The sequence below is a fragment of the Cyprinus carpio genome, chromosome A21 (genome assembly GCF_018340385.1).
Source record: "Cyprinus carpio isolate SPL01 chromosome A21, ASM1834038v1, whole genome shotgun sequence".
Lineage (NCBI taxonomy): Eukaryota > Metazoa > Chordata > Actinopteri > Cypriniformes > Cyprinidae > Cyprinus > Cyprinus carpio.
Window position 1 is genome coordinate 15,778,785 of NC_056592.1, and position 24,973 is coordinate 15,803,757.

The following is a 24,973-nucleotide window of genomic DNA, read 5'->3' on the forward strand; positions in this document are numbered from 1 at the left end:
TTGTGCATTCAAAGCATTCAAGTTTAATTTGCCAAAAGTACAGATATACATTTGGCTCATATAATCAAATTGACAATAAATACGAACAGAGGTAATGAAGCAGGCAGTCTTAAAGCAGACTGATACAGTCAGCAGCAGTCTCCCTGGGAGCAGTAATGTTCATTTTGTGTCGCCTCCAAGTCACTTTCTTTCTTTTCTTAACAGGTTGAAAAAGGGATGTCCAATGGCCTGCTCCAGTGTGATTCGTTTCGATGAATCATACTCCATCATCTTCTGTAGCAGGTCAAAAAGCAGCTCGTGCTCCGGGGTTTTAGAGGACATGTATTGCTGAGTAAGGAGCAAAGATTCAACTATATTATTTTCATCAAGGCTACCAAAACAGAAATATGTCTCATTAACACACCACCATCAGTACATCTCCAAAATTAGTAGTCCACAAGACTTTTAATTTAAGTATTAAACATACAGAACAGTAACTGGAGGAAAAATTAAAGACCACTGGAATTTATCACCAGAAAACAACCATCATTTCAGACAAAAAAAAACAAAAAAACATTGTGCTTTCATTCTAAAACCTTTAACATTTTATAGTGATTAATACAACTCTGAGGCAATAGCTATCATTATAAACTGGTTTACATGAATAAAACTTTTTTATAGAGACAGTATTAGCAGCATAATGTAATAAAGATTTGGGAATAAGCAGTTCAATGTTTAATAGTCAATATATCATGATCTTTACCTTTAGAGGTTTACAGTGTTTCCTCACGTATCTCCCTGCTGAGCTGTGCTCATCCCAGTCCAATTTGTCATGATGCACATAACGCCGTTTCCTGACAACGAAGCACAGTCATACATCAGACCATGAAAAATCCAAAAACCATCTAATTTCTTTGATCATGTGAGATACTTTTATTTACAAGCAAGTGACACAAACTCCTAGTCTCAAGTTATGATACTTCACCTGGTTTTCTGGAGTAGGTGTGCAGGTATGGGGCCTAGAACCCTCTCCATCATTGCCAGATGCTCCTTACTGTCGTGAGTCTAAAAAAGAGGGAGTTTTTTAAGTATTTTGCATTTAAAATGAAGCCACAAGGCATTCAGTAGAATAATAAAGCCTGTACATGACTTTGCACCTGAAATAACGTTAATCCCAGATAGAACTCAATCAGGATACAGCCCAAACTCCACACGTCACATGCCTGGTTCCAGCCTAGTTCTGCCAGCAGAGATCCACATTTTGCAATGTTCAAAATCATGACCACATTTTAGTGAATTAAGCAACATCATAAATAATAGTGCAAACAGTTCACCTAATATAACTTCTGGAGCTCTGTAGTGGCGGGTTGACACCAAAGACGTGTGATGCTCGTGGTCATAGGTAGCATTGCCAAAGTCCACAACTTTCACATCCAACCTCTTCAAGGTCTTCTCATCTCGCTTCTGTAATATATTGACCATTGCTGTTACCATCCTCTCCTCACTATAAACCAACACTTGTTTTCTTATAGACGTACTACTGTTCAAATGCTTTTTGATATTTCTGTTGACATCATAATACATTGTTTTAGGATTCCTTGAATAAGAATGAATAAGTTGTTCAAAAGAACAGCATTTATTTGAAATATAAATATTCTGTAAGATATAAATGTCTTTTGACCAATTTAAAGTGTCCTTGCTTAAAGTATTAATTTCCTTCAAATAGAAAGAAAATCTTACTGGCCCCCAAACTTTTAAACTATAGTTTATGACATTTCATTATGCTCTTACCATCTTGGAGTTGTATTTAATGTTGTAGTTTGAGTCCACAAACAGAATGTTTTCAGGCTTAAGGTCAGTGTGCGTCAACTTATTTAGATGCAGAACTGATGGCAAAAAAAGTGATTTATATATATTTAGAAATGACGTATTAACAGTGATTTGTAGAATTGATGCGGTTTAGAAAAAATATTATACATTTATACTCACAGTGCACAGCTCTAAATATCTGGTCTGCCATGCATCTGATCTGGTTCAGCGAGAAGGGCATGAATCCATTCTCCTTCAGGAAGTCATATGTGCTCAGTCCCAGCAGCTCAAACACTATACAGATGTGGCCATGGTGATCGAACCAGTCCAGCATCCGGACACAAGCACTGCAAAGAAGTAAAGGTAAGTTATTTTGGCCAAAAACCTTAATGTCTATTAGTATTTCTACACTGGAACACACTCAAACACTCACAATCTCTTTTCTTCATCAAGCGAGTTTATCCGCTCAAGCACGTCAACTTCTGACATGGCTGCCTCACGACATATCTCAATAATTTCGAATAAATACAAACCAACTCCAGAATCACAAAACCAAAAAAAAAAAAAAAAAAAAAAAAGTTTGCATGCATTAATTTTCATCAATTCGAATGAATACAATCGAGTTTCAGATTCTGAATGTTTTTTTTTTATAAACCATAAATTTTGCATGTCTGATTCACATTTTCGTTTACAGTTATGTATTTCAACAAAACTTTACCGTATGAACAAAGGCTTGATGACATACGTAAAGGGAAAACTGAACTGACAGAAGAGCTTTTTTAGCAAATATTTCATCAATATACAGTCTATTCCACTGGCCTGTTTGTAAGATTTAAATAAAAATATGCAAGTTCATAAGAAGTAAAACATATGTAAAAAGTGAAAGTGACATAAAGCCAAGTATGGTGACCCATACTCAGAATTCGTGCTCTGCATTTAACCCATCCAAAGTGCACACACACAGCAGTGAACATACACCCAGAGCAGTGGGCAGCCATTTATGCTGCAGCGCCCGGGAAAAGAGATCTTATTATAAAAGGGCTCATAGGCAACAAGGAACTGCACATATGTGCAAGTTATTTTTTAATACACTTGAAAAGACATTCGTATTTAAACATTACAAGTATAAATTTATTAATCAGATTATTTCAGGTCTATTAAGCCCCTTTCACACAGCGATTCCGGAAAATACATGGGTAATGTGTCCTGGCAATTGTTCCCGGGTCACTAGATTTTGCCCCTTTCACACTGCCAGTGATTACCCGGAATATGTGCGTGCGTTCACACACAACCCGTAAAGGTCCCGTGAAGACACGTGATATCAGGGTGTGATGTGTAATGTACGAGTCGAAAACGCTAGGCACGTTAACCTTTACTTAAAGGGTTAGTTCAGCCAAAAATTAAAATTATGTCATTAATGACTCACCCTCATGTCGTTCCAAACCCGTAAGACCTCCGTTCATCTTCGGAACACAGTATAAGATATTTTAGATTTAGTCCGAGAGCTTTCCTCCATTGAGAATGTATGTACGGTATACTGTCCACATCCAGAAAGGTAATAAAAACATCATCAAAGTAGTCCATGTGACATCAGAGGGTCCGTTGGAATTTATAGAAGCATCAAAAATACATTTTGGTCCAAAAATAACGAAAATTACGACTTTATTCCGCTTTGTCTTGTCTTCCGGGTCTATTGTGAGCGCGTTCACAACACTGTAGTGACATACGACGCTGCTGACGTGTTTTCTTTGTTATTGGGCGCACCAGAGAACACGTCAGCAGCGTCGTACGTCAACAGTCACAAAGTCTCACAACAAACCCGGAAGAGAAGAAAAAGCGGAATAAAGTCGTCATTTTTGTTATTTTTGGAACAAAATGTATTTTCGATGCTTCAATAAATTCTAACAGAGCCTCTGATGTCAAATTGACTACTTTGATGATGTTTTTATTACCTTTCTGGACGTGGACAGTATACCGTACATACATTCTCAATGGAGGGACAGAAAGCTCTCGGACTAAATCTAAAATATCTTAAACTGTGTTCCGAAGATGAACGGAGGTCTTACGGGTTTGGAACGACATGAGGGTGAGTCATTAATGACATAATTTTAATTTTTGGCTGAACTAACCCTTTAAGCTGGTGAACGATCTCAGCTTCAGCGCGGAAAGTGAGGAGCTAACTGATCTCTGCTTCGTTACAGTTTGCGGGAATCTATCCCGGGACGTGTTTGCGTTCACACAGAGGGCGACCCGGCAATGTTCCGGCAATTTTCCAGGTCCAACATGCAGTGTGAAAGGGGCTTAACACTCCTTTCAATTTGACTAGAATTATATTCCGATTGAGCTCAGTTGGGTAAAACAGAATTATATACATGAAGCCTTTTCAATCCGATTGAGCCATCGATCTGATTACTAACGGATTATTTGGGTGCATTTAAAATGAAGTTACTGTTAAAAAGAAGTAAAAAAACCCCACAAAAGTCAGGCTTACTTTGAATGGTCGAGGCACTCCACCACTTTTCCAAAGGCTCCTTCGCCCAGAGTCCCTACAATCTCATCTATAAACAGGATAAAGAGGCAGTCATAAGTAAAGCTTTGGGACAGGAGGATACAACATACAAAAGCACAAATTTTATTGTACTAACAGGGACTTGACAAGTTAATTCCACTTAAATCATATTTATTGAATATAAATTTCTGTGCCAATTTAAAGTTTCACACATGATAGTTAAATTCAAAGTGGTTAATATTAGAAGTCTTCAAAGGTCCCCTTATAACCCCCAAGTGTAGGCTGAATTGTCCCACTAATAGACACAGAACAGACAGTTATATAGAGAAAGGTTTGTGTTCTATACATCTTGCTCTTAGCATGTCTCCATTGTGATAGACCAGGTGACCCTCCTCATCATCCTCAATACTCTTGGTTCTTTTCCTGCGATTACTCCTCAGTAGTAGAATCAACAACAACAACAACAACACAACAAAAAAAAACACACAATCACGCATCATACACACAATCAACTAGGCAAGGGGGGTTGATGAAAGGGAGGGAGTGATTCGGACCCCCGCGCCAGGCCACGACAGCAGCAGCAAATTCAAATTCATCGCCAACAACGGCACAGGGCCACCATAGTGTGTGTTACAGAAGAAAGACATGGCAACACATGCACTTAAGAACAGCTAATTCTGTTCAAAACCACCAAACAACAAACAAATATCCACAACACCATCAACCAAAAAACAACAAAATCAGTAACCAACTGATTCCTTGACCACCTTACTGCAGACCACCTTACTAAGTTTACAGCAGATTGTTTCTATGGTAAATCTGGACTTCAGATTTAAAAACATTAAATACATCAGTTCAAGTAAAGATAATCATATTGAAAATCGTTTACCGAGTCTGAGCAATGACTGCGGTGGCGTGATTGTTGGCGCTCTCTGCTGCTGCATTGACTACGTCCTCTATGTGCAGACGACTGGCTGCAATGGTTCCCGCCTTTCTCCCTCTCAGTCGCCCGGACCGGGTCCACCCGACCCTTATATCCGCCATGCTCCAGACTGGCCTCTCTGGCCCTGCGCTCTCGGCACTCCAGCCTCTTTAAGCTAATGTGACACCTGTCAATAACACACATCAGACACTGAGGAAAAAGAGACCATTGTGCATATGACGACAATGAGATCTTTGACCGATAATTTTATAGGCATTCACTTTGCTGCAATTTATCGACCCTTTCAGCAGGGGATACGGAATGTTGAATCGTGATCTGCTGGGTGCTGAAAGCATCAAGTGTCTTCTCGAAAGGGACGTGTCCACGAGCAAGCTATACTTAGAAAGAGCCACACAAACAAGCGGTTATGAGTGAAAGCGATGCTTTAACCTGTCAAAGTTGCAGCAGTAAATCTGTTAGGAAGATGCCTGAGTGTTGTGTTTGATTTCAACAACTTGCGATCCAAATCACAGCTGTCAGCCTATAGTACAGAAGCAGAACATTCTGTATTCCGCCAACTGGAAGCCATCCTGATTCATATTACGAAAATCAAATTTAAACAGTCCTTAATAATTTCTTTAAAGAATATCAGATGCGCTCTGCATAGTTTTTACTTTAGAAAAACAAATCCAGATTTAAGGCCAATTCATAAAGACGATGCCTATAATGTTAACATTAGGCATCTTTATACGGAAGACTTATTTAAGGTTGTTTTGTGCCTGCTCCGTCATTTTTCCCACCTGATGAACAATGATCACCAATTAGAATCCACCCGACTTTAAAGAGCTTGAGCTTTTAAAGTCGTGATGATAGGGAAGTAGCAACATACTTTTTTCCCATGTTTTGATGTACATCCAAGAGTAACAGCTTATGAAAGAAAATTTTTATTAAACTTATCAGTTGTTGATTGGATCTTAAGATGTTGCACTCAAAAATGGATATAGATGAACGAGAGCTTGCAAAAGCGGGTTTGTCATTTTCACTTGAAGATTCAGTGATGACATTGATTTAAAATAATGAGATAAATTAATTATAAAAATAAAAAGAATGCATGGTTGAATGATTCATCACAATAAAATAAAACATGGTTTGGAAAACAGAATTTCATTTCACAGCAACTTTAAAAGGCGACATAACTGCAAAACACGCTCATTAAATTTTTTTTTTTTTTAAAGTTACCTTTTGTTGGTGTGAACACTAATAAAACATTCTTGGAGTGAACAGGAATTTACAAGCTCTCAGTTTGCATTTCAGAATGCATGGGAGGGTAAAATGAAAACTAATGAAAATGGCTGTTAACATTTTATACTATACAAAAACAACTGTGGACAGACATTGAAAATTTAATCTCACTACATAAATTTTGGAGCAAATTCCAATGTGCAATCTAATGTCAGAAGGATTTAACATCGATGGAATTCTCTGAATGCAAGCACCAGTCAGGACCCTCTGACAGGCCCGATTACAGAACTTGTCACCCTGACAGTTTGTTTTTTTAAATCCAAGAACATGCTACAATATATCATTTCAAGGCACTGCAAACAGGCAGTACAAGCTGACAGGGCTCAATGCCAACAACAAATCTAACAATCCAAGACCATTCAAAGTGAAAATAATAATAATAATAACAACAACAACAACAACAACAATAATGATATTTTCACAACTGAATAAGCCTTACTTACCGCTCGTATGTCTTATAGTGATGAGTTCGCCCGGGCTGCCGTTCTCTTTCCCCGCTGCGCGAGCTGCGCTTCGGTCTCTTGTGCACCTCCACTCTCTCCTCCCAGCTATACTCCGCGATCCAGCCACCTGGCGACCGCATCCGCTTACAACACCACAACAGAAAACACCACAATACAAAAAAACTACAACACATAAAAACGACGACAGGGAAACAGTATCTCAGGACATTCCCTGCACCCCGCTGTGATGCCAGCCCTAACTGATCTAGTTATTGAATTTCATATCGCCGAGTTGGTTGCAGTTGTTTTGACTTGTTAAATGTTCAGCTGAACATTTTACCATGCAGCTAATTCGCGTTAACTAATATCACATAACGTTAACTTATTTACAAGGAATTAAAAATCGCTAATTAAGTTTGGTTACTCTAATTTAACATTTATCCCAGCGTATTGAACGCAATGTCCCTCATTAAATGCAGGTGATGTAATTCAGAAATACGTGACATCTATAAAATCAAACTCTATTAGTGACATCACAACAGTTGTTTGTTTATAGATACATTTTTCGAATACTTCTAAACTTCAAAACATAAATATAAACAAACACAATCAAGTTACGATGCCAGACGATTGTGTACTTAGTGGTCAAAATACTTAAAATTTTGATTATTTATCAAAATCACCGCTTTAAACATTCGCTCTATCCGTGAATGTTTTTCCAGGGCGGCTAGCCGGTTAGCTTACAAGCGAACGCAAAGCTCTTAGGCTTTATGACAGCCCCCGCAGCCTCGATGTAATTAATAAACTTGTAAAAGAACGTTTTATGTTACATGTTTAAACTTAAAATACACTCACCTTTCACTCACTCGTCGTAAAACAAGACACTGTGCTTTCGAGACGGAGCTCAACCACCCTTTATGACTTCCGCTTTACACACGTTTCCGGTGGAAGGATTTCTTTCTTCTTCTTTTTTTTTTTTTTCAATTTACATGTAAATGACAAACACTATACATGATATAAACAATAAACATTATACATTAAATAAACAATTTTACACTAGAGGGGCTGTATACAAATAAAAATTTATATAAAAATATTAAAGCGTTTACAAACTTTCACCGTTTTAATTGCTTTTTGTTTCATAGAAAATCGTATAGTATCAATATAATGCTCCATTTCCTTCCTAATATATATATATATATATATATATATATATATATATATATATATATATATATATATATATATATATATATACATAGTTGTTTTGTTTTTTTGCTTTTTGCATGAGAACTTGAATATGCAATTTTGCGAAAAAAAAAGAAAAAAAAAAAGCTTTTGTCAAGTCAAGTCTAGTCTGCTTTATTGTCAATTTTTCCACATGTACAGTACATACATACAGAGAATTGAAATTGCGTTACTCTCAGACCCATGGTGCATACAGATAACACTAACAGTAGAGCCTAAAAATACAGATAGATACAGATAAAATATAAAATACACTATACAAATAAGGGCATGTTAAAAAAAATAATAAAAATAAAGTCAAATTAAGCAGTGCAAGGCACATGGCAGATAGAGTGCAAACCAGAGAGGTGAACAAACAGTCCAGATAAAAAGATTGTAGTGCAAAAGATAAAAAGGCTTATTCAGCAGTTCTTTTATTTAACTGACTGAAGAGGTAGTAGAATGACGTCAGTTCAATGCTGAATGAGGTAGTGAGCAGACCAGTGCTGCACAAAGTGACTGGTGCACGTTATCGTATGTTAGTGGGAGGGGGGGAGTGGAAGGACTGGGGATGTGGACCTGGGGTGGAGGGGTTATTAGTTGTCTGATGAATGAAGCTGTCCTTCAGTCTGTTGGTCCTGGCCTGGAGACTCCTCAGTCTCATAGAGCGAGTTCAGCTTCCTGACAGTCTGATGAATGAAGCTGTCCTTCAGTCTGTTGGTCCTGGCCTGGAGACTCCGCAGTCTCCTCCCTGATGGCAGCAGACTGAAGAAGCTGTGTGACGGGTGTGTGGGATCACCTGCGATGCAGAGGGCTTTGCGAGTGAGACAGGTTCCGTAAATGTCCTGGAGGGAGGGGAGAGAGACACCAATGATCTTCTCAGCTGCTCTCACTATGCGTTGAAGAGTCTTCCGGTAGGACGTGTTGCAGGCGCCATACCACACAGTGATGCAGCTAGTCAGTATACTCTTGATGGTGCCTCTGTAGAAGGTGCACATGATGGGGGCCGGGCTCTAGCTCTTCTCAGTTTGCGGAGGAAGTAGAGACGCTGCTGTTCCAGGAGAGGTCCTCTGTGATGTGCACACCCAGGTACTTGGTGCTGCTCACTCTCTCCACAGTCGCACCGTTGATGGTCAGAGGAGCATGCTGAGTGTGCACTCTCCTGAAGTCAACAACAATCTCCTTTGTCTTCTCCATGTTCAGAGAGAGATTGTTGTCACTGCACCACCCAGACAGGCGGCTCACCTCACTCCTGTAGTTTGTCTCTGTTGCTAATGAGACCACCACAGTCGTGTCATCCGCAAACTTAATAAAGAGGTTGGAGTTGTGTGACGGTGTGCAGTCGTAGGTCAGTAGAGTGAAGAGGAGGGGGCTCAGCTCCTTGGGGGGCCCCAGTGTTCAGTGTGATGGTGCTGGATGTGTTGCTGCTGACCCGTACTGCCTGAGGTCTTCCAGTCAGAAAGTCCAACAGCCAGTTGCACAGCGAAGTGTTGAGTCCCAGCTTGTAAATGAGCTGTTGAGGTATGATTGTGTTGAATGCTGAAATTAAGTCTATGAATAGCATTCTGACATATGAGTCCTTTTTGTCTGTATGTGTGAGTGCTGAGTGGAGGGCAGTTGCGATGGCATCATCGGTCGAGCGGTTGGACCGATATGCAAACTGGAATGGGTCCAGGGAGTGGGGGGGGGGGGGTGGTCAGACTTGATATGGTGCATGACTAGCTGTTCAAAGTACTTCATGAGGATGGGAGTAAGTGCAACAGGATGGTAGTCAGTGAAGCAGGATGGAGACGGCTTCTTCGGGACTGGAATGATGGGGGTAGTTTTGAAGTATGTGGGAACAACAGCCTGAGTAAGTGAGATGTTGAAAATGTCTGTGAAGACATCAGTGAGTTCCACTGCACAGTCTCTCAGTACACACCCAGGGATGTTGTCAGGACCTGGAGCTTTGCATGCATTGATCCTGCTGAAGGATCTCCTCACACTGTCTGGGGTCAGCATCATCACCTGGTCACCGGGAGGAGGAGGAGTCTTCTGTGCAGTGGTTCTGTTTTGTTCCTCAAAGTGGGCGAAGAAGGCATTCAGCTCATTCAGCAGGGAGATGGTGCTGTCACAGGTCCGTGGTGGGGACTTGTAGTCTGTAATGGTCTGTATCCCCTGCCACAGGCTCCGAGTGTCTCTACTGTCGCTGAATCGATGGGCTATCGTCCTGGAGTACTGTCTCTTAGCCTGTCTGATGCCACGGGACAGGTTGGCCCTAACTGTCCTCAGGCCCACCTCATCTCCAGCTCTGAAGGCAACGTTCTGCGTCTTCAGGAGTCTGTAGACCTCCCCTGTCATCCACAGCTTCTGGTTGACCCGGACAGTGATGGTCTTTGTGACTGTTACATCATCAGTACACTTGGTGATGTAGGCAGTGACAGTCTCTGAGTACTCTTGGAGGTCAGTGGTGTTATTGTATGTGGCAGCCTGCTTATACATATTCCAGTCAGTTGTGTCGAAACAGTCTTGAAGAGCGTCTGACAACCCTTCCGGCCACACTTGAATTTGTTTGTGAACTGGTTTGGCAACTTTTTACGAGCGTTCTGTATGCAGGCATTAGCATGACAGTGATGTGGTCTGAGGCACAGAGGTGGGGGAGGGGGAGGGCTTTGTAAGCTCCTCTCTGTGGTGTATAAACAAAGTCTAAAATGCTTTTACCTCTTGTTGGAAAGTTAATGTGTTGGTGTATTTTTGGAAACACACTTAAGTTTGCATGGTTGAAATCCCCAGCTATAATGAGAAAAGCATCAGGGTGGGCTGTCTGCTGCTCACTGATGTACAGTTCATTTAGTGCATCGTTCCTGTTGCTGTTGTTGTTCGGAGGAATGTATACAGCAACAAGCAGTATGGCTGTATATTCCCTCGGTAGGTAGAACGGCTGTCACTTAATAATCATAAACTCCACCAGGGGTGAGCAGTGTTCGCAGACCACAACAGCATCGTGGCACCACACGTCATTGATGTAAACACAAAGCCCACCGCTGCGGGTTTTACCGCCCGCTCGATAGCTCTGTCCGCTCGATAGCACGTCAGCTGGTCAAGCTGAATAGCGCCATCTGGAACGCTGTTGCTAAGCCATGTTTCCGTGAACACAAAAACACAACAGTCTCTTACAGTCCTCTGAGGTGAGTAGTAATCAGATGTAGTACAGTTTATTGTCCAATGAGCGTTAGCCAGTACGATGGTGGGGATAGATGGCTTGTGTGGGTTAGCCAAGTTCAAGCGCAAACCAGTGTGCACTGTTTTGCTACGGTTTCTGGTTTGAACGACGAGTTTCCTGCAAATGGTGTGTAATGGGGTTTGAGATGCGTTTTCTCTTGTTTGGTGAGTGTGTCAAACATGTCAGCCCAAGCAGCAGCAACATGTATATAAACCATGTGGTATTAAAGAGACAGCTTGCACAATGTAATTAACATCTAAATAAATTCACAAGAGCAAGTATATTGTTTGCACATGTTACATTACGTTAAAGGAAAAATAACTAAAACAATAATAAGAGCACAAGTATGGATCTGGAACTTCTTTAAGTCTGTCTAAATATCATTTGGTAATTGCAATGTCTTCTGGTCCATATCCTTTCCTTAGGAAGGTGTGCTAAATACTGATTAATGTAACATAAAAATACTATACATATTTATATATTTTGCTATTGTATTATGGAGTGACACAGGGCTGTGCACAGAAATTTTGAGGGGCAGTAGCCCACGGAGGGTGGGTGCTTGTTAATACAAATTATCCAGTTGTTACAAGAGAAGACAGCACACACTGTAATAATCGACTTTATTAGATGTTTTGATAAGAGTGGGCTCTCCCTCACTATCGGAGCCTGCTTCTGCCTCATTTTCAATGGAAGTAGGGGAGAGTGGGGTAAGTTGAGCCGATGGGTAAGTTGACCCACCCCCCTTGGCAACTGTAAACTTTAACTGTCATGTGACCATGTACAGTATTTTGAAACCATCCATCATTTCTGCCAGACTGTAAAAAAGGAGAAACATATTGGGGGAAAGGAAGGCACCATGGCCATAGCCAGGGTTTGAAAATTAGTGTGGTCTGGGTGGAAATTATGCTATAATAACCCAACTCATTACATACACTAAACATTTTAAAAGAGACAGATATGTAGATGTTTGTGAAAGATGTTTTATCTGTTTTGGAGGAATGAGCATTGTTAAATTATATCACATTGCATCAATACTTTACATTAGCGGTAAATAATTTTATCAGTTGTTTATTATTCATTCAGCAATACATGGCCCTATTACTGTTATAGTTTTCATTAATAACCATTGCTATATAGAGGATAACTTTGTCTAGTGCCTTTATGAATGTTGTTGGCACGACTTATAACGACTTACATAATTTAACTACAATATGACATAACATAGACGTAACATACTTGTTCTACAGATCTCTGCACTACTGTTTTGATTATGTTGATAACATTTCTGACAGATAATATCATGTTTTGTTTTTTTTTGTTTTGTTTTTTTGCATTTGCCTTACCATATGTGGTATCCTGTCAGCAATAACATGTCTGTGGGCTCTTTTGATTACTATCAGTTTAAGTTCTGGCAGTGTTACCAGATATTGCTATGAAAACAAATAAAAAATAAATAAATAAAGATATCTTTCCACATGTAGTCACTAATGGCCAACAAACTCTCTGTTTAGTCTGTTTTTAGGAAGGCTACAACTTTGGTGTTTAACATATTGTTTCAGAAACAATTAAAAATTGAAATTGAAACTTCATTTGGTTGGTTTTATGTTGTTAAAGTAACCTTTAAGAAAACAATTATGACTGTCTGTAAAAGGAAATTATTAAATTAGTTTTTCAATTATTATTTATTTCACATGAGTTTGAATCAGATTCAGTCAGCTGGTCATTTTACACCCAGATGGTGCATCTTACCCACTGACTCAGCTCGGGTCAGCTTACCCCAAACCCGGGGCAAACTAAGCCATAGGAACACTTTTTTATAAGAAGCCATAATTTTTAGAACATTTTGTCATAAATACATTCTGATCGTTAAAAATGATAGGAATACTTTCATTTGGATTGGATAGGACATGATACGTACTTTCATTGTTCTTCTGCATAATTTTCCCTTATCTTGAGGACCACAATAGTAAAAAATGGCTAATCTTACCCCACTCTCCCCTATATATATCATACATTTAATAAAAAATCATACAGAACAAATATACAATATATACTAATAAACAAAACATTTATAACTATTAAACATTTTTTTAAACTATTTATAGCTCTAATATTAATATGGTTTTAATAAAATGGGAAATTTACTTCATTACAAGAATTAAAGTGTGACAAACTGCTAAATATTTGATATTTATCTGCTGGCTTGCTGGAGCTTTGTATGTTTGCAATGTTGAAATCCCTTTAGCAGCCTCCCTTCGCTCTTTCTCTCTCTGTCTTTTTTGTGAAGGATTTATTTTTTATTTTTTTCACAGCAGAGTAAAAATTTTCACTACTGTCCGCTTCTGAGGGGATTGGTGAGAGGGGCACCTCAGTCGACGAGGGCAAAGGGGCAGTGGCTCTAGCCACCGGGCCAACCCCCGTGCACGGCCCTGGAGTGACACTTTCATAAACTTTTCTATACCCCTCTCATTATATAATGGTAAATATTACAATATCACAGCACAACAACAGTGATCAGCAATAATGATACAGTAAGCCGAATACTCACAATAAAAATAATAAGGTCATATAGATTATAACACAGTCTCGGAGGAACGAAATGGATTATCTTTCTCCTGAAATGTTTGTCTTTTCATCCTGAAATGTGAGGCAAATGTTGGTTCACAATAATTAGGAACCACAGTTTCCACAAATCCGTTTACTTGATTGGTATGTTGTCTTTTATTCTGGACTGCAAGGGCAATGACTGTAACATCGAGTGTATTTTGCAGTATTTAACAAATATTTATACCTATTTCATCAGGCTCTGAAAATTCTTCGAAAGAACACAAAGAATGGCTTTCTGAGCTGCCATAATTGCAACTCCTGCATCATCAGAACAGGGTCTTCAATGTACCACCGTTTCCATTTAAAAAACGTTTTGCACCATTTTGTCGGGGCTGAATGCAGCCCTGGATTGCTCATGATGTCATGAAAGTGAAGCCCCCGTGCCACCATATTGGTAATTCCTAGTAGATGTTGCTCAATCAGGACAGTAAAAATATACACATCATAATTTTTTTCAGAGAAATAACTGACTACATACAGTACGGACATGAAGCTTTATTTCAAGATGGTAAGTTAAGCTTTTCATTTCAGTATAGAGCAATATAGTAACAGAGGCTATATTATTCATTGTATATTCAAATCAATTTCTGATACTAATATGTTCATATTTAATAATTCCTGAATAATTACGTACATAAAGAAATAGACTATATTTGTGTTGGATCAGTTACCCGTTTCGGCAGTGCGCAGCAGACACATCCACCTAACGTTAAATGCAAATTCAACTTTTTAATTCTAAGAACGTTATGATATAGTTATGATATACTACATCTTAATAATTATTCTATATTCACCAACATAAGGGCACAATCAAAATCAGTTGTTTTTACAATTATATTGTTATTCTTCACTTGACAGTTAAAAAAAAAACACTAATGAATACAATATTGTAAAATACATCTTATGACTCAAGGGATAGTTCACCCAAAAAATAAAATTTGTCATAATTACTCAACCTCATGTCGTTCCAAACCTGTAAGACCTTTGTTCATCTTCGGAACACAAATTAAGGTATTTTTGATGAAATCCGAGAGATTTCTGACCATAGACAGCAACGCAACTACCACATTCCACAAAAGTAGTAAGGACATCATTAAAATCAGTGGTTCAACCATAAGTAAATAAAAGAGAAGAAATGGAAGAGAAAAATTTTTGATTAAAGTCGTCATTTTGTTTTCAGAAAGTATTCTTGTAGCTTATAACATTACGGTTGAACCACTGATGTCACATGGACTATTGAAACAAAGTCTTTACTACCTTTCTTGGCTTTCTATGCAGGATCAGAAAGCTCACTGATTTAATCAAAAATATCTTAATTTGTGTTTCGAAGATGAACAAGGGTCTTACAGGTTTGGAACGACATGAAGTGAGCAACTTAAACTTGGGGCTTTCAAACCGGGGTCTGTAGACCTCTAGGGGTCCATGAAGAAACTGCAGGGGGTCAAATGAGAAGATGTAGACCAATAGGAATAAAACATTGAAATTTCTTTAAAGATTGTCATGGCATTTTGTTAATTATATGATCAGGTTTTCAATATATAATGCTATTGAACATATTTTTAGTCAAAGTTATTATGAAGTGTTACTGAAAAAATCTTTCTGAAAAACTTTTTGTAGTGATTCGTCACTGATTCTGCTGAGAATACTTGCAGCATGTCTTTCTACTTTGTCACCATCTATAGATCGCTTCCTGTGTGCTTGATTAATGAACTTAAGCGATTACCCAGCAACTGGTCACAACAACTCTTTCTCTGATTAGTCCCTATGGAATACTAAATCTGTAAGGGATGGTAATAAAATCTCCAGAAGCACCAAACAACAGTCTCTATAATGTAAAAGTCAGTGTTTTAACATAGTGATCATTTCATTAGGACACAAACTAATGAAGACTCATCTAAAATTAAAATCCATTTCCTTCAGTAAAAGGGCCCTCTTTTGTACTGTTAGATGACATCACCTTGTCATGTCCTTAGGGAATAATTTAATCATTAACTTTCACCTTCCCTGTTCACACTCACCTTGACTGAACAATGAAAAAGAACTATAAAAAGGATACTTTCCACAGTCATAAACATTTATCTTCCTCAAATATCTTAGTTGACATTTTACTGCAGTATTTCCCTGCATTATGCAGTTTTTAACCTCAGCCGCCTGACTTTTAACCCCAAGGTGCTCCAGACGGATTGTCTCTGTAATAATTGCATGGTAGGGTATACCATCTTTTAAGATGAGGCAAGCTATTTTTTTATCTCTTAATCATAGATGGCACAAAATCTAATTTCAACACATTTAATGAATTTAATAAATTTTATTTGAATATCAACATTTGCAAGATTTATTCAGTTCAATTTTGTCACTAGGAAATAGTTCTGTGACATTGTATTAAGTTTAATATCAAAGTTTTTTGTGTTTTTAATTAAATAATTGAAAACAAAACAAAATAAAAATTCAATATTTAAGAAAAAAAAAAAATTAATATATATATAATTAAAAAAAAAGATAAATATATATTTAATTTAATACTTGCTATTAATTCATATGGTTATTATTTAATAATTTCATGAATAAGATCATATATATACACAGGTGCTGGTCATATAATTAGAATATCATCAAAAAGTTGATTTATTTCACTAATTCAATTCAAAAAGTGAAACTTGTATATTTCATTCTTTCATTACACACAGACTGATATATTTCAAATGTTTATTTATTTAATTTTTGATGATTATAACTGACAACTAAGGAAAATCCCAAATTCAGTATCTCAGAAAATTAGAATATTATGAAAAGGTTCAATATTGAAGACACCTGGTGCCACACTCTAATCAGTTAATTAACTCAAAACACCTGCAAAGGCCTTTAAATGGTCTCTCAGTCTAGTTCTGTAGGCTACACAATCATGGGGAACACTGCTGACTTGACAGTTGTCCAAAAGACGACCATTGACACCTTGCACAACGAGGGCAAGACACAAAAGGTCATTGCAAAAGAGGCTGGCTGTTCACAGAGCTCTGTGTCCAAGCACATTAATAGAGAGGCGAAGGGAAGAAAAAGATTTGGTAGAAAAAAAGTGTACAAGCTATAGGGATAACCGCACCCTGGAGAGGATTGTGAAACAAAACCCATTAAAAAATATGGGGGAGATTCACAAAGAGTGGACTGCAGCTGGAGTCAGTGCTTCAAGAACCACTACACACAGACGTATGCAAGACATGGGTTTCAGCTGTCGCATTCCTTGTGTCAAGGCACTCTTGAACAATAGACAGCATCTGAAGCGTCTCGCCTGGGCTAAAGACAAAAAGGACTGGACTGCTGCTGAGTGGTCCAAAATTATGTTCTCTGATGAAAGTAAATTTTGCATTTCGTTTGGAAATCAGGGTCCCAGAGTCTGGAGGAAGAGAGGAGAGGCACACAATCCACGTTGCTTGTAAAGTTTCCACAGTCAGTGATGGTTTGGGGTGCCATGTCATATGCTGGTGTAGGTCCACTGTTTTTTCTGAGGTTCAAGGTCAGTGCAGCTGTATACCAGGAAGTTTTACAGCACTTCATGCGTCCTGCTGCTGACCAACTTTATGGAGATGCAGATTTCATTTTCCAACAGGACTTGGCACCTGCACACAGTGCCAAAGCTACCAGTACCTGGTTTGAGGACCATGGTATCCCTGTTCTTAATTGGCCAGCAAACTCGCCTGACCATAGAAAATCTATGGGGTATTGGGAAGAGGAAGATGCGATATGCCAGACCCAAAAATGCAGAAGAGCTGAAGGCCACTATCAGAGCAACCTGGGCTCTCATATAGGGCTGCACGATTAATCGCATGCATTTGTCATGCGTGTCTCATCAGTAAAGCTGGTTCCGTGATTATCGGTAAATATCCGTCACCTGTTTTCAAATGCAACGGGAGTTCATACACAGAGCCGTAGTTCACTGACAAGCTACGCAATATCGTGTTCATAATCGAATGCGATTCATCTCAATTATGAACAGAATATTGAGTAGCTTGTCAGTGAACTACGGCTCTGTGTATTAACTGCCGCTCCCGTTTGAAAACAGGTGACAGACATTTACCACTAATCACGGAACCGGCTTTACTGATGAGACACGCATGACAAATGCGTGCGATTAATCGTGCAGCCCTACTCTCATAACACCTGAGCAGTGCCTCAGACTGATCGACTCCATGCCACGCCACATTGCTGCAGTAATTCAGGCAAAAGGAGCCCCAACTAAGTATTGAGTGCTGTACATGCTCATACTTTTGATGTTCATACTTTTCAGTTGGCCAAGATTTCTAAAAATCCTTTCTTTGTATTGGTCTTAAGTAATATTCTAATTTTCTGAGATACTGAATTTGGGATTTTCCTTAGTTGTCAGTTATAATCATCAAAATTAAAAGAAATAAACATTTGAAATATGTCAGTCTGTGTGTAATGAATGAATATAACATACAAGTTTCACGTTTTAAATGGAATTAGTGAAATAAATCAACTTTTTGATGATATTCTAATTATACGACCAGCACCTGTATGTATATATTATTATTATTATTATTTTTTTTTTTTTCCATATAATATATCTTTTGGTTACTTAACGATTCAACCGAATTGTCAAAAATTATTTGGAGTAGTTCATTTAGTATTTTACATTAATGACACAAATGCATGTTGTTCTTAAGGAGGCTTCTTCCACATCTTACCCTACCTTATGAAAACATTAACAAAATTGTGTAAGAGAGTTGTCTTTATTAACCTGTCAGGTGTCATTTCATTCTTCAGACTGTAGAGGGCAGTTTTTGAAAGGCAATACTATAAACTGGAACAAGGAATACATGTTTTGTACATTACATGCACAATTTAAATAGATCAGTTGTTATAATAACAACTGTGAACAGATTTAGCACAGTTTCGGGTTGTGTTTTGTTTTTTTGTTGGCAGTGTCAGGTAAAGTGATTGACAGATTTATGTTTGTATCTTATCTGAGATCTCTGATGCAAAGCAAAAGCTTCTATGTAGATTAAAAAAACGAGGGCTGTGCCCTCTCACAATTTAAGTTTTGCGCGCATTCAATTCCAGTAAAAAGATAAAACATTAATCTGACATGAAATGAATGCGCGCATATGCATGTGAAGGAGTGCTAGTGTGTAACTTGTGTGTCTGACAAGTTTCATTTTCAGAAGAGCCTTTGCTCAGCACAAAAATGTATATTGCGCTATTGACACAAGAGGAGAAGAAAGCTCTTAGTGATAATTGGAAATGGCCAGCCACTGTGAAGCAGAGGTCAAAGCAGAGAAACCACAGGGCTGAATTCAAAGGGTCTGTACCAAAATTCTTTCACACATTCCAGTAGGTTTGCAACAGCCAGAAAGTCATTTCCAACAAGATGTGATCTGCAAATGAGAAATCTGACACTGTAGATCTGACTCAAACTGGTTGTTGCCAGTCCATCATTAGCTAGCTCAGGGGTGCTCAATCTTGTTCCTGGAGATCTACTTGCCTGCAGAGTTCAGATCCAACCCTGATTTAACACACCTGTCTGTAATTATCAAGTGCTCCTGAAGATCTTAATTAGCTGGTTCATTAGTGTTTGATCAGGGTTGGAGCTGAACTTTGCAGGATGGTAGATCTTCATTCAGGATTGTACAACCAAAAGCTATATATTAATGAATATATTACTAAATGAATGAATAACAAAACCCAAAAAAAAAGCTCAATTTTAGCATTTCCAGTTCCAATGTCCAAAAGACAATTTAAATCATGTATATAATATACATAAGATATTTTGGTTAAATGTTTGAAATCAGGTCTGTGGTGAACATAAGATATTTTCACTTTTTATTCTACAATACAAAATACATTAGAAATAGCCCACTTGTGATTTTTTTAAAGCTTTTACGTGTCTTGAAAAAGGTGGTTTCGAACAAGTATATGTAAATGAGAGAGAGGTTGTCAGGGACATTAAACATCATTAAATATTCTTAACTTAAATTTTCCATTGTATAGTTGTTTAAATACATCAAGAGAGTTGTTGGAAGCTTAATGGTGGTGACGTTGAAGTCATGTGACTCAGGTGTAGTTTGTTTATAGCCTAGCTTTTTACTTCTGGTTATTGTACTTAGGCTTTAAATTGTGTGTCTTCGTTTGTGAATATTATCTTAATGAAAGACGTGTAAGAATCTTTTGTTGGCCATAGAGCTTATTTTCTGCAATAATCCAAATGCCAATGGAAAAATCCTATTGGCTCTTTGTCGAGGCAAGCAGGGTGATGCTAACCTCTGGGTTGGCCTTCAAAAATACATCATCACTGCAACACTGTATAGTGGACCAAAGATTCCAAGAACACCAAGAGCCCTGACATTACCAGTGGTCCATGTTTCAATCAATGCACACCAAATACCATCTGCAAAACATGTACATTTGCCAAACTTATCAAATAGTATAATTCTTAAGAAATCATTGTGTGAAAATGTCCAAAGGTACATCACTGGGGTCTGTATTGTGTATTCTGTGTGCCTGAGAATTCCACATCAGTACAGCTACTTCTACACTTAATGGGATGTGTAAAGCCTACTGAAAAGGCCCATTCCTCTTTCCAAATGAAGTGAGCCTCTTTCATCAGGATCAATATATGCCTGAGATCCTGCCAGTCAGGGAATCATAAATCTGACTTGCAAGAAGGAGAGAGAAGGCAGATGGGAAAGGGAGGATAAGAGAGACAACGGCTCCTCTTAGCCTAATGGAGGACGGTTCAAAAGTTTAACACGCCGGCCACTCGTTCACATCTTTATTACCTCTTTGAGTCATTGTGTGCGGGTGAGGGCCGATCACATCGACGGCCATTAAACCAAATGTCGGGCCGGTCTGCGGGGGGGTGGGTGTATGGTGGATGCATTAGGGAAATTGGTTCTGGCTGCCTGAGACGACATACTGTACTGAAGTAATTACAGTTTGTGGAGGGATGCTGAGGCCAGTGTGTGTGTGTATGGATGCGTGTCCAGAATAGTCTGCCGCAGAGGGTCCACGCCCCGCCCTTCCATCTCCCCCCACCTCAAAGTGGCTGCCAACGGGATAGGGCTGGGGCTTTATTGATGAGATGGATGAGGAGGGAGATAGGGATAGAGAGACAGATGGGGCTTCTGTCCAGGCCATGGCAGTGCTGGGGAGCCTGCGCTCAGGGATGCCGCCAGCCTGGTCAGCCTCCACTGATTAGCAGCCGCAGGAGCCCCAGTGCCACTGATGATGGTGATGCACACCCTTAGAGGATCAGAGCTCGGCTGAGGCATCTCAAGAGACTTCCACTTGCAGGGATGGGACTCACCTGCTTCAAGTCCTGGAAGTACAACAGTGCTGCACAGAAAGGTGAGCGAGTGCTTCGCTACTTCCCAAAGGTGTGTTAATTGTTCTGACAGTGTGAACTTATGAAAACTTTTGTGTGTGTGTGCATACATTTGATTATATTAAACGTTATATAAATAGAGAGAGAGTATACAGAGTTCATCAAAAATAAGATAAACTATGCAAATAGAGCAGTGTTCATAACTAGCAACTTAACCTCAAAGAAATGGTTTGCAGGAGTTTCTGGGTCAAGCGATTACTTCAAGTGCTTGAAGGGAAGCAGAACATGAAGGACAGACCCCATGCTGAGTTAACCGAGATTTCACTTATGAATACATTAAAGCCGAGAAGCGACAGGTACATTGCTGTTATGGCTTTGGACAGGAGGGGCATTCAAAATAATTAGTTTGAAAAGACTTGGGTGGAACAGAGTGACTCTAAATCAGCGTTATTTACAGAGAGATCCAAAAATGAGGATAGATGAATAGATGAACATGAATGTGAAAACCTGAAGTCTGGATGAGGAATAGCTCTGCCACTATATTTTTTGCCTGTTGCAAGTAATCTTATTACAAATAACACCTCCAACAGGGAACTTAGAAGAATGCAAACTATTAGATGAGTCATAAATTATAACATTCTACATTGTACCATGGATTCAAAAAATGTCCTTGTAATTCATGCAAACATGAGGACTAGGCTGTAAACATCTCTTTTTGTGTTCCATGGGGGGAAGAGAGTCATACAGGAAACACACCAAGAGTAAAAAAAACAAAACAAATGAAGTTTCATTACTCCAGTATTTTTGGCAAGTCCTACTTATCAATGACTGTCAGAGGACTTGGTCCCCACTGTGACGGTCACTGCTCTGAATCTGTGAAATGCCCTTTCATGGCATTTCAATGCTCTCCTTTTAATATCATTATTGCTCAGGCCAGCCTCAGCAAGTGCTCAGTATTGATAAACCACTTAGCTGGATTTTTACAGCTCTCGTCTTGTTACAGATAGTGTCTCCTTTGGAATTAATTACTGCACTCTACCGGCAAATGTGAGTGGAATCTGGGGCATACTTTAATTGTGACCGAGACCCATCTTGTGATTAATATTGTCTCTAAGAAATGCATGAAGAAGAAAAAATGACAAGAGTTTTTAATTTAATTATGAAAATCAATGCTCTCCTTTCCCCCCGCTGAACTCTTGCGGTGCTTAAAGATAAGAAATGGTTATCTGATTTTTCTTGGGCTGTCTTCCAGTTAACTCACTGATGGACTTGAAGGACACAGTGACCAATAAGGACCTACAGAGATTTTTCACACAGTAAAGAGCAATACACAGCACTTAGCATTAGCCTTACTGCACTCTGAAGACAAAGAATTGTGGTATAAAAAGACAAATTTTATCATCAAAAATGCTTTATCATAAAATCCACTTCTTCAAACAAACCTTGTAAATTCAAACCTCCAATTTCCCAGCAACCATATTGACACGTCATACTATGACAGGATGGAAAAAGCGGCAGTTTATGAGTGTGTGGATTTGTCATGTCAGGTCTGGTTGCTGACAAAACCAAGGGAAACATTCAAAACCACCTTGTATTGGATTACAATCAACCAAATAATAAATAATAAATGATATGTCATTTTTAATTTTGCTTACATTTGATCTACAATAGTCGATAATGTGTTTGTTATAACATATTTATTAGTACATATTATTAGGATGTGTGCATCAGGCTATAGATCAACATGTGCTGCAAAAATTGTTTGGGGTCTACATTAATTTACTTTTGGGTATTTGGATGATGTGGGGTAATTAAACAAACTTTTTCCATGTATTCTAACACTGTCTTTCCATTAGGAGGAAACAGGGATGTACTGGTTAGTCCTGGCTCATATTTCTTCCTGTCAAACAGCTGTGGTCAGGGGGAGGAATGGCTGAAGAGCCTAAATAAGGGCATCTGGATTCCTTTTACAGGTACGTACACACATACACACACTGTAATTTAGGACCTGAAAATCTGACTAATTTTATGTCTACATTCTGTTGTCTCTGGAAAATCTAGGCCTGTGCAAGTCATTCTTATGATAAAACACTTGATAGTGTTACTTGACTGTCTGAATAGAATAAAACAGCAGATCCAATCAATCTTTAGGGCTCCAGCCATAGACATAACAACCCATTCACACAATACACACACATTCCAGTCATTTCCAAATCATGGGCCATGCATTACACGTCTAATGACTGGTCTCCTCACAGACTGCGCTTTGTCTACCCTGTCGCAAATCTCATAAAATGACAAATAACACATACCGCTTGAGCTGATGTCATTCAAAACAGCAAACATTGAGAATGTTCCTCATGATTTTTGCTAAAAACATTGCAAACAAAGTTGGCAAGTGTTTTTCAGCTAGTGTCATTTAGGCTACGTCCACACGAAGACAGAGCTTTCCCTATCCAATCTTCTTTTCTCATCTCAAGAAATATTTGCGTCCACACGAAACCACAAAACTGACACAAAACGATACCGTATACATGCCAGACCAGCATGTGGCGCTGTAATTCTGCCACAGAGATACACTAAAATGGAGAAGAAGACTTGGACTATGTGCGCGGTATACAAACAAACATGGAACAATACATTAATAATCTGTGTTAATGTTAGTTAATAAAAAGATAATCGTTCAGTGTTTTTTTTTTCATGTTTTTGTTGCTGTTACGTGACATAGTGGTGTCTGACTAGGGGCAAGACGTGAGCAGATGACATCATCGTTTCAGAAAATATACGGATTCGCTGTCCACACGAAACCGCGAGGGTAGTGTTTTCAAATTTATCCACTCTGGAACCCGGTTTCATTCTCCCAAAACGCCAGATCCGTGTGGACGGGGCCTTAGAGTTCAAGCACCATCTTATGAACTTGTTTTTAGAGGTTCATTCTTTTCCTCCTCTATTACTTGCACCATATGTTGGAGTGAGAGCGTGAGGTGTTGTGGGTGGCAGCTGTGTGTCCATCTTGGCAGTGTGCCTGGGAATAATGATGTTACAGTACACCTTGCTTTTCTCATGAGAACCATCACATATCCCATACAATGAAATAGCTTTGTGAGTGCAAGACACTACAACAATCATACAAATGTATCTATTTTCATAAAGTAAAAATGCATGCATTAAAGCAGGATAAAAATATTGATCAATCCCAATCTTCATTCAAACAATCATGATACTGATTCTAAAAATCACAATCACAATTTTTTACTCTTTGGACCCCTTTCACATTTCCAGGGTTCTCAGTGGAAGTCATAGATGGGTAAACTTTTATATTGTGAACGAAAACTACAACAAATACAACTTGGGTGTTCCCATTTGCCCCAATGGCAAAAGAAAAGAAAAAATCATAACGTTTCTGAAAAAAAAAAAGCAACAAAAAGCCGGTAAAATGGCAAGATTTATTATGTTAATAACTGTGGAAACGTATGATCACAATTTGTCAAAGGGTCCAACACTCCTGCTGCTAAATATAGAGCCCCATGGCAAAAGAAGTCATATTTTATCTGAGTTTGAGTACATGTGATAGTATAAATTGGTTACATGCAATAACACAGCACAACCAGTCCGATTCACAAACAAATGACTCTTA

At 38.7% G+C, this 24,973-nt stretch overlaps 2 protein-coding genes across 2 annotated transcripts in view; one reads left to right on the plus strand and one right to left on the minus strand.

The window, feature by feature from the left end:
* clk4b (CDC-like kinase 4b) lies at positions 1-21,283 on the minus strand. Its single transcript, XM_042711497.1, has 14 exons — positions 21,126-21,283; positions 6,965-7,147; positions 5,187-5,406; positions 4,644-4,734; positions 4,280-4,346; positions 4,097-4,110; positions 2,222-2,324; positions 1,969-2,135; positions 1,771-1,865; positions 1,314-1,443; positions 1,137-1,219; positions 965-1,044; positions 743-833; positions 1-327 (listed from the first exon to the last, which is right to left on the minus strand). Exons 1-14 carry the CDS (start codon positions 21,281-21,283, stop codon positions 181-183), a joined length of 1,629 nt encoding a protein of 542 aa, XP_042567431.1. The 3' UTR covers positions 1-180.
* si:ch211-247j9.1 (rho GTPase-activating protein 24) overlaps positions 20,700-24,973 on the plus strand; it is an 11,708-nt gene continuing 7,434 nt past the window's right edge. Inside the window, 2 exon segments of the mRNA XM_042711046.1 lie at positions 20,700-21,359; positions 23,193-23,309. Of these exon segments, the coding sequence (XP_042566980.1) occupies positions 21,308-21,359; positions 23,193-23,309 (169 nt within the window). The 5' untranslated portion in view covers positions 20,700-21,307.

Excerpts from the sequence above, each read along its gene's own strand:
- clk4b (XM_042711497.1), bottom strand. The coding sequence starts at position 21,283 with ATGCCTCAGCCGAGCTCTGATCCTCTAAGGGTGTGCATCACCATCATC. Across the intron at positions 1,444-1,770 it reads TTAAATACAACTCCAAGATG|AAGCGAGATGAGAAGACCTT; the intron begins GTAAGAGCATAA and ends AATATATTACAG. Across the intron at positions 834-964 it reads CACCTACTCCAGAAAACCAG|GAAACGGCGTTATGTGCATC; the intron begins GTGAAGTATCAT and ends CTTCGTTGTCAG.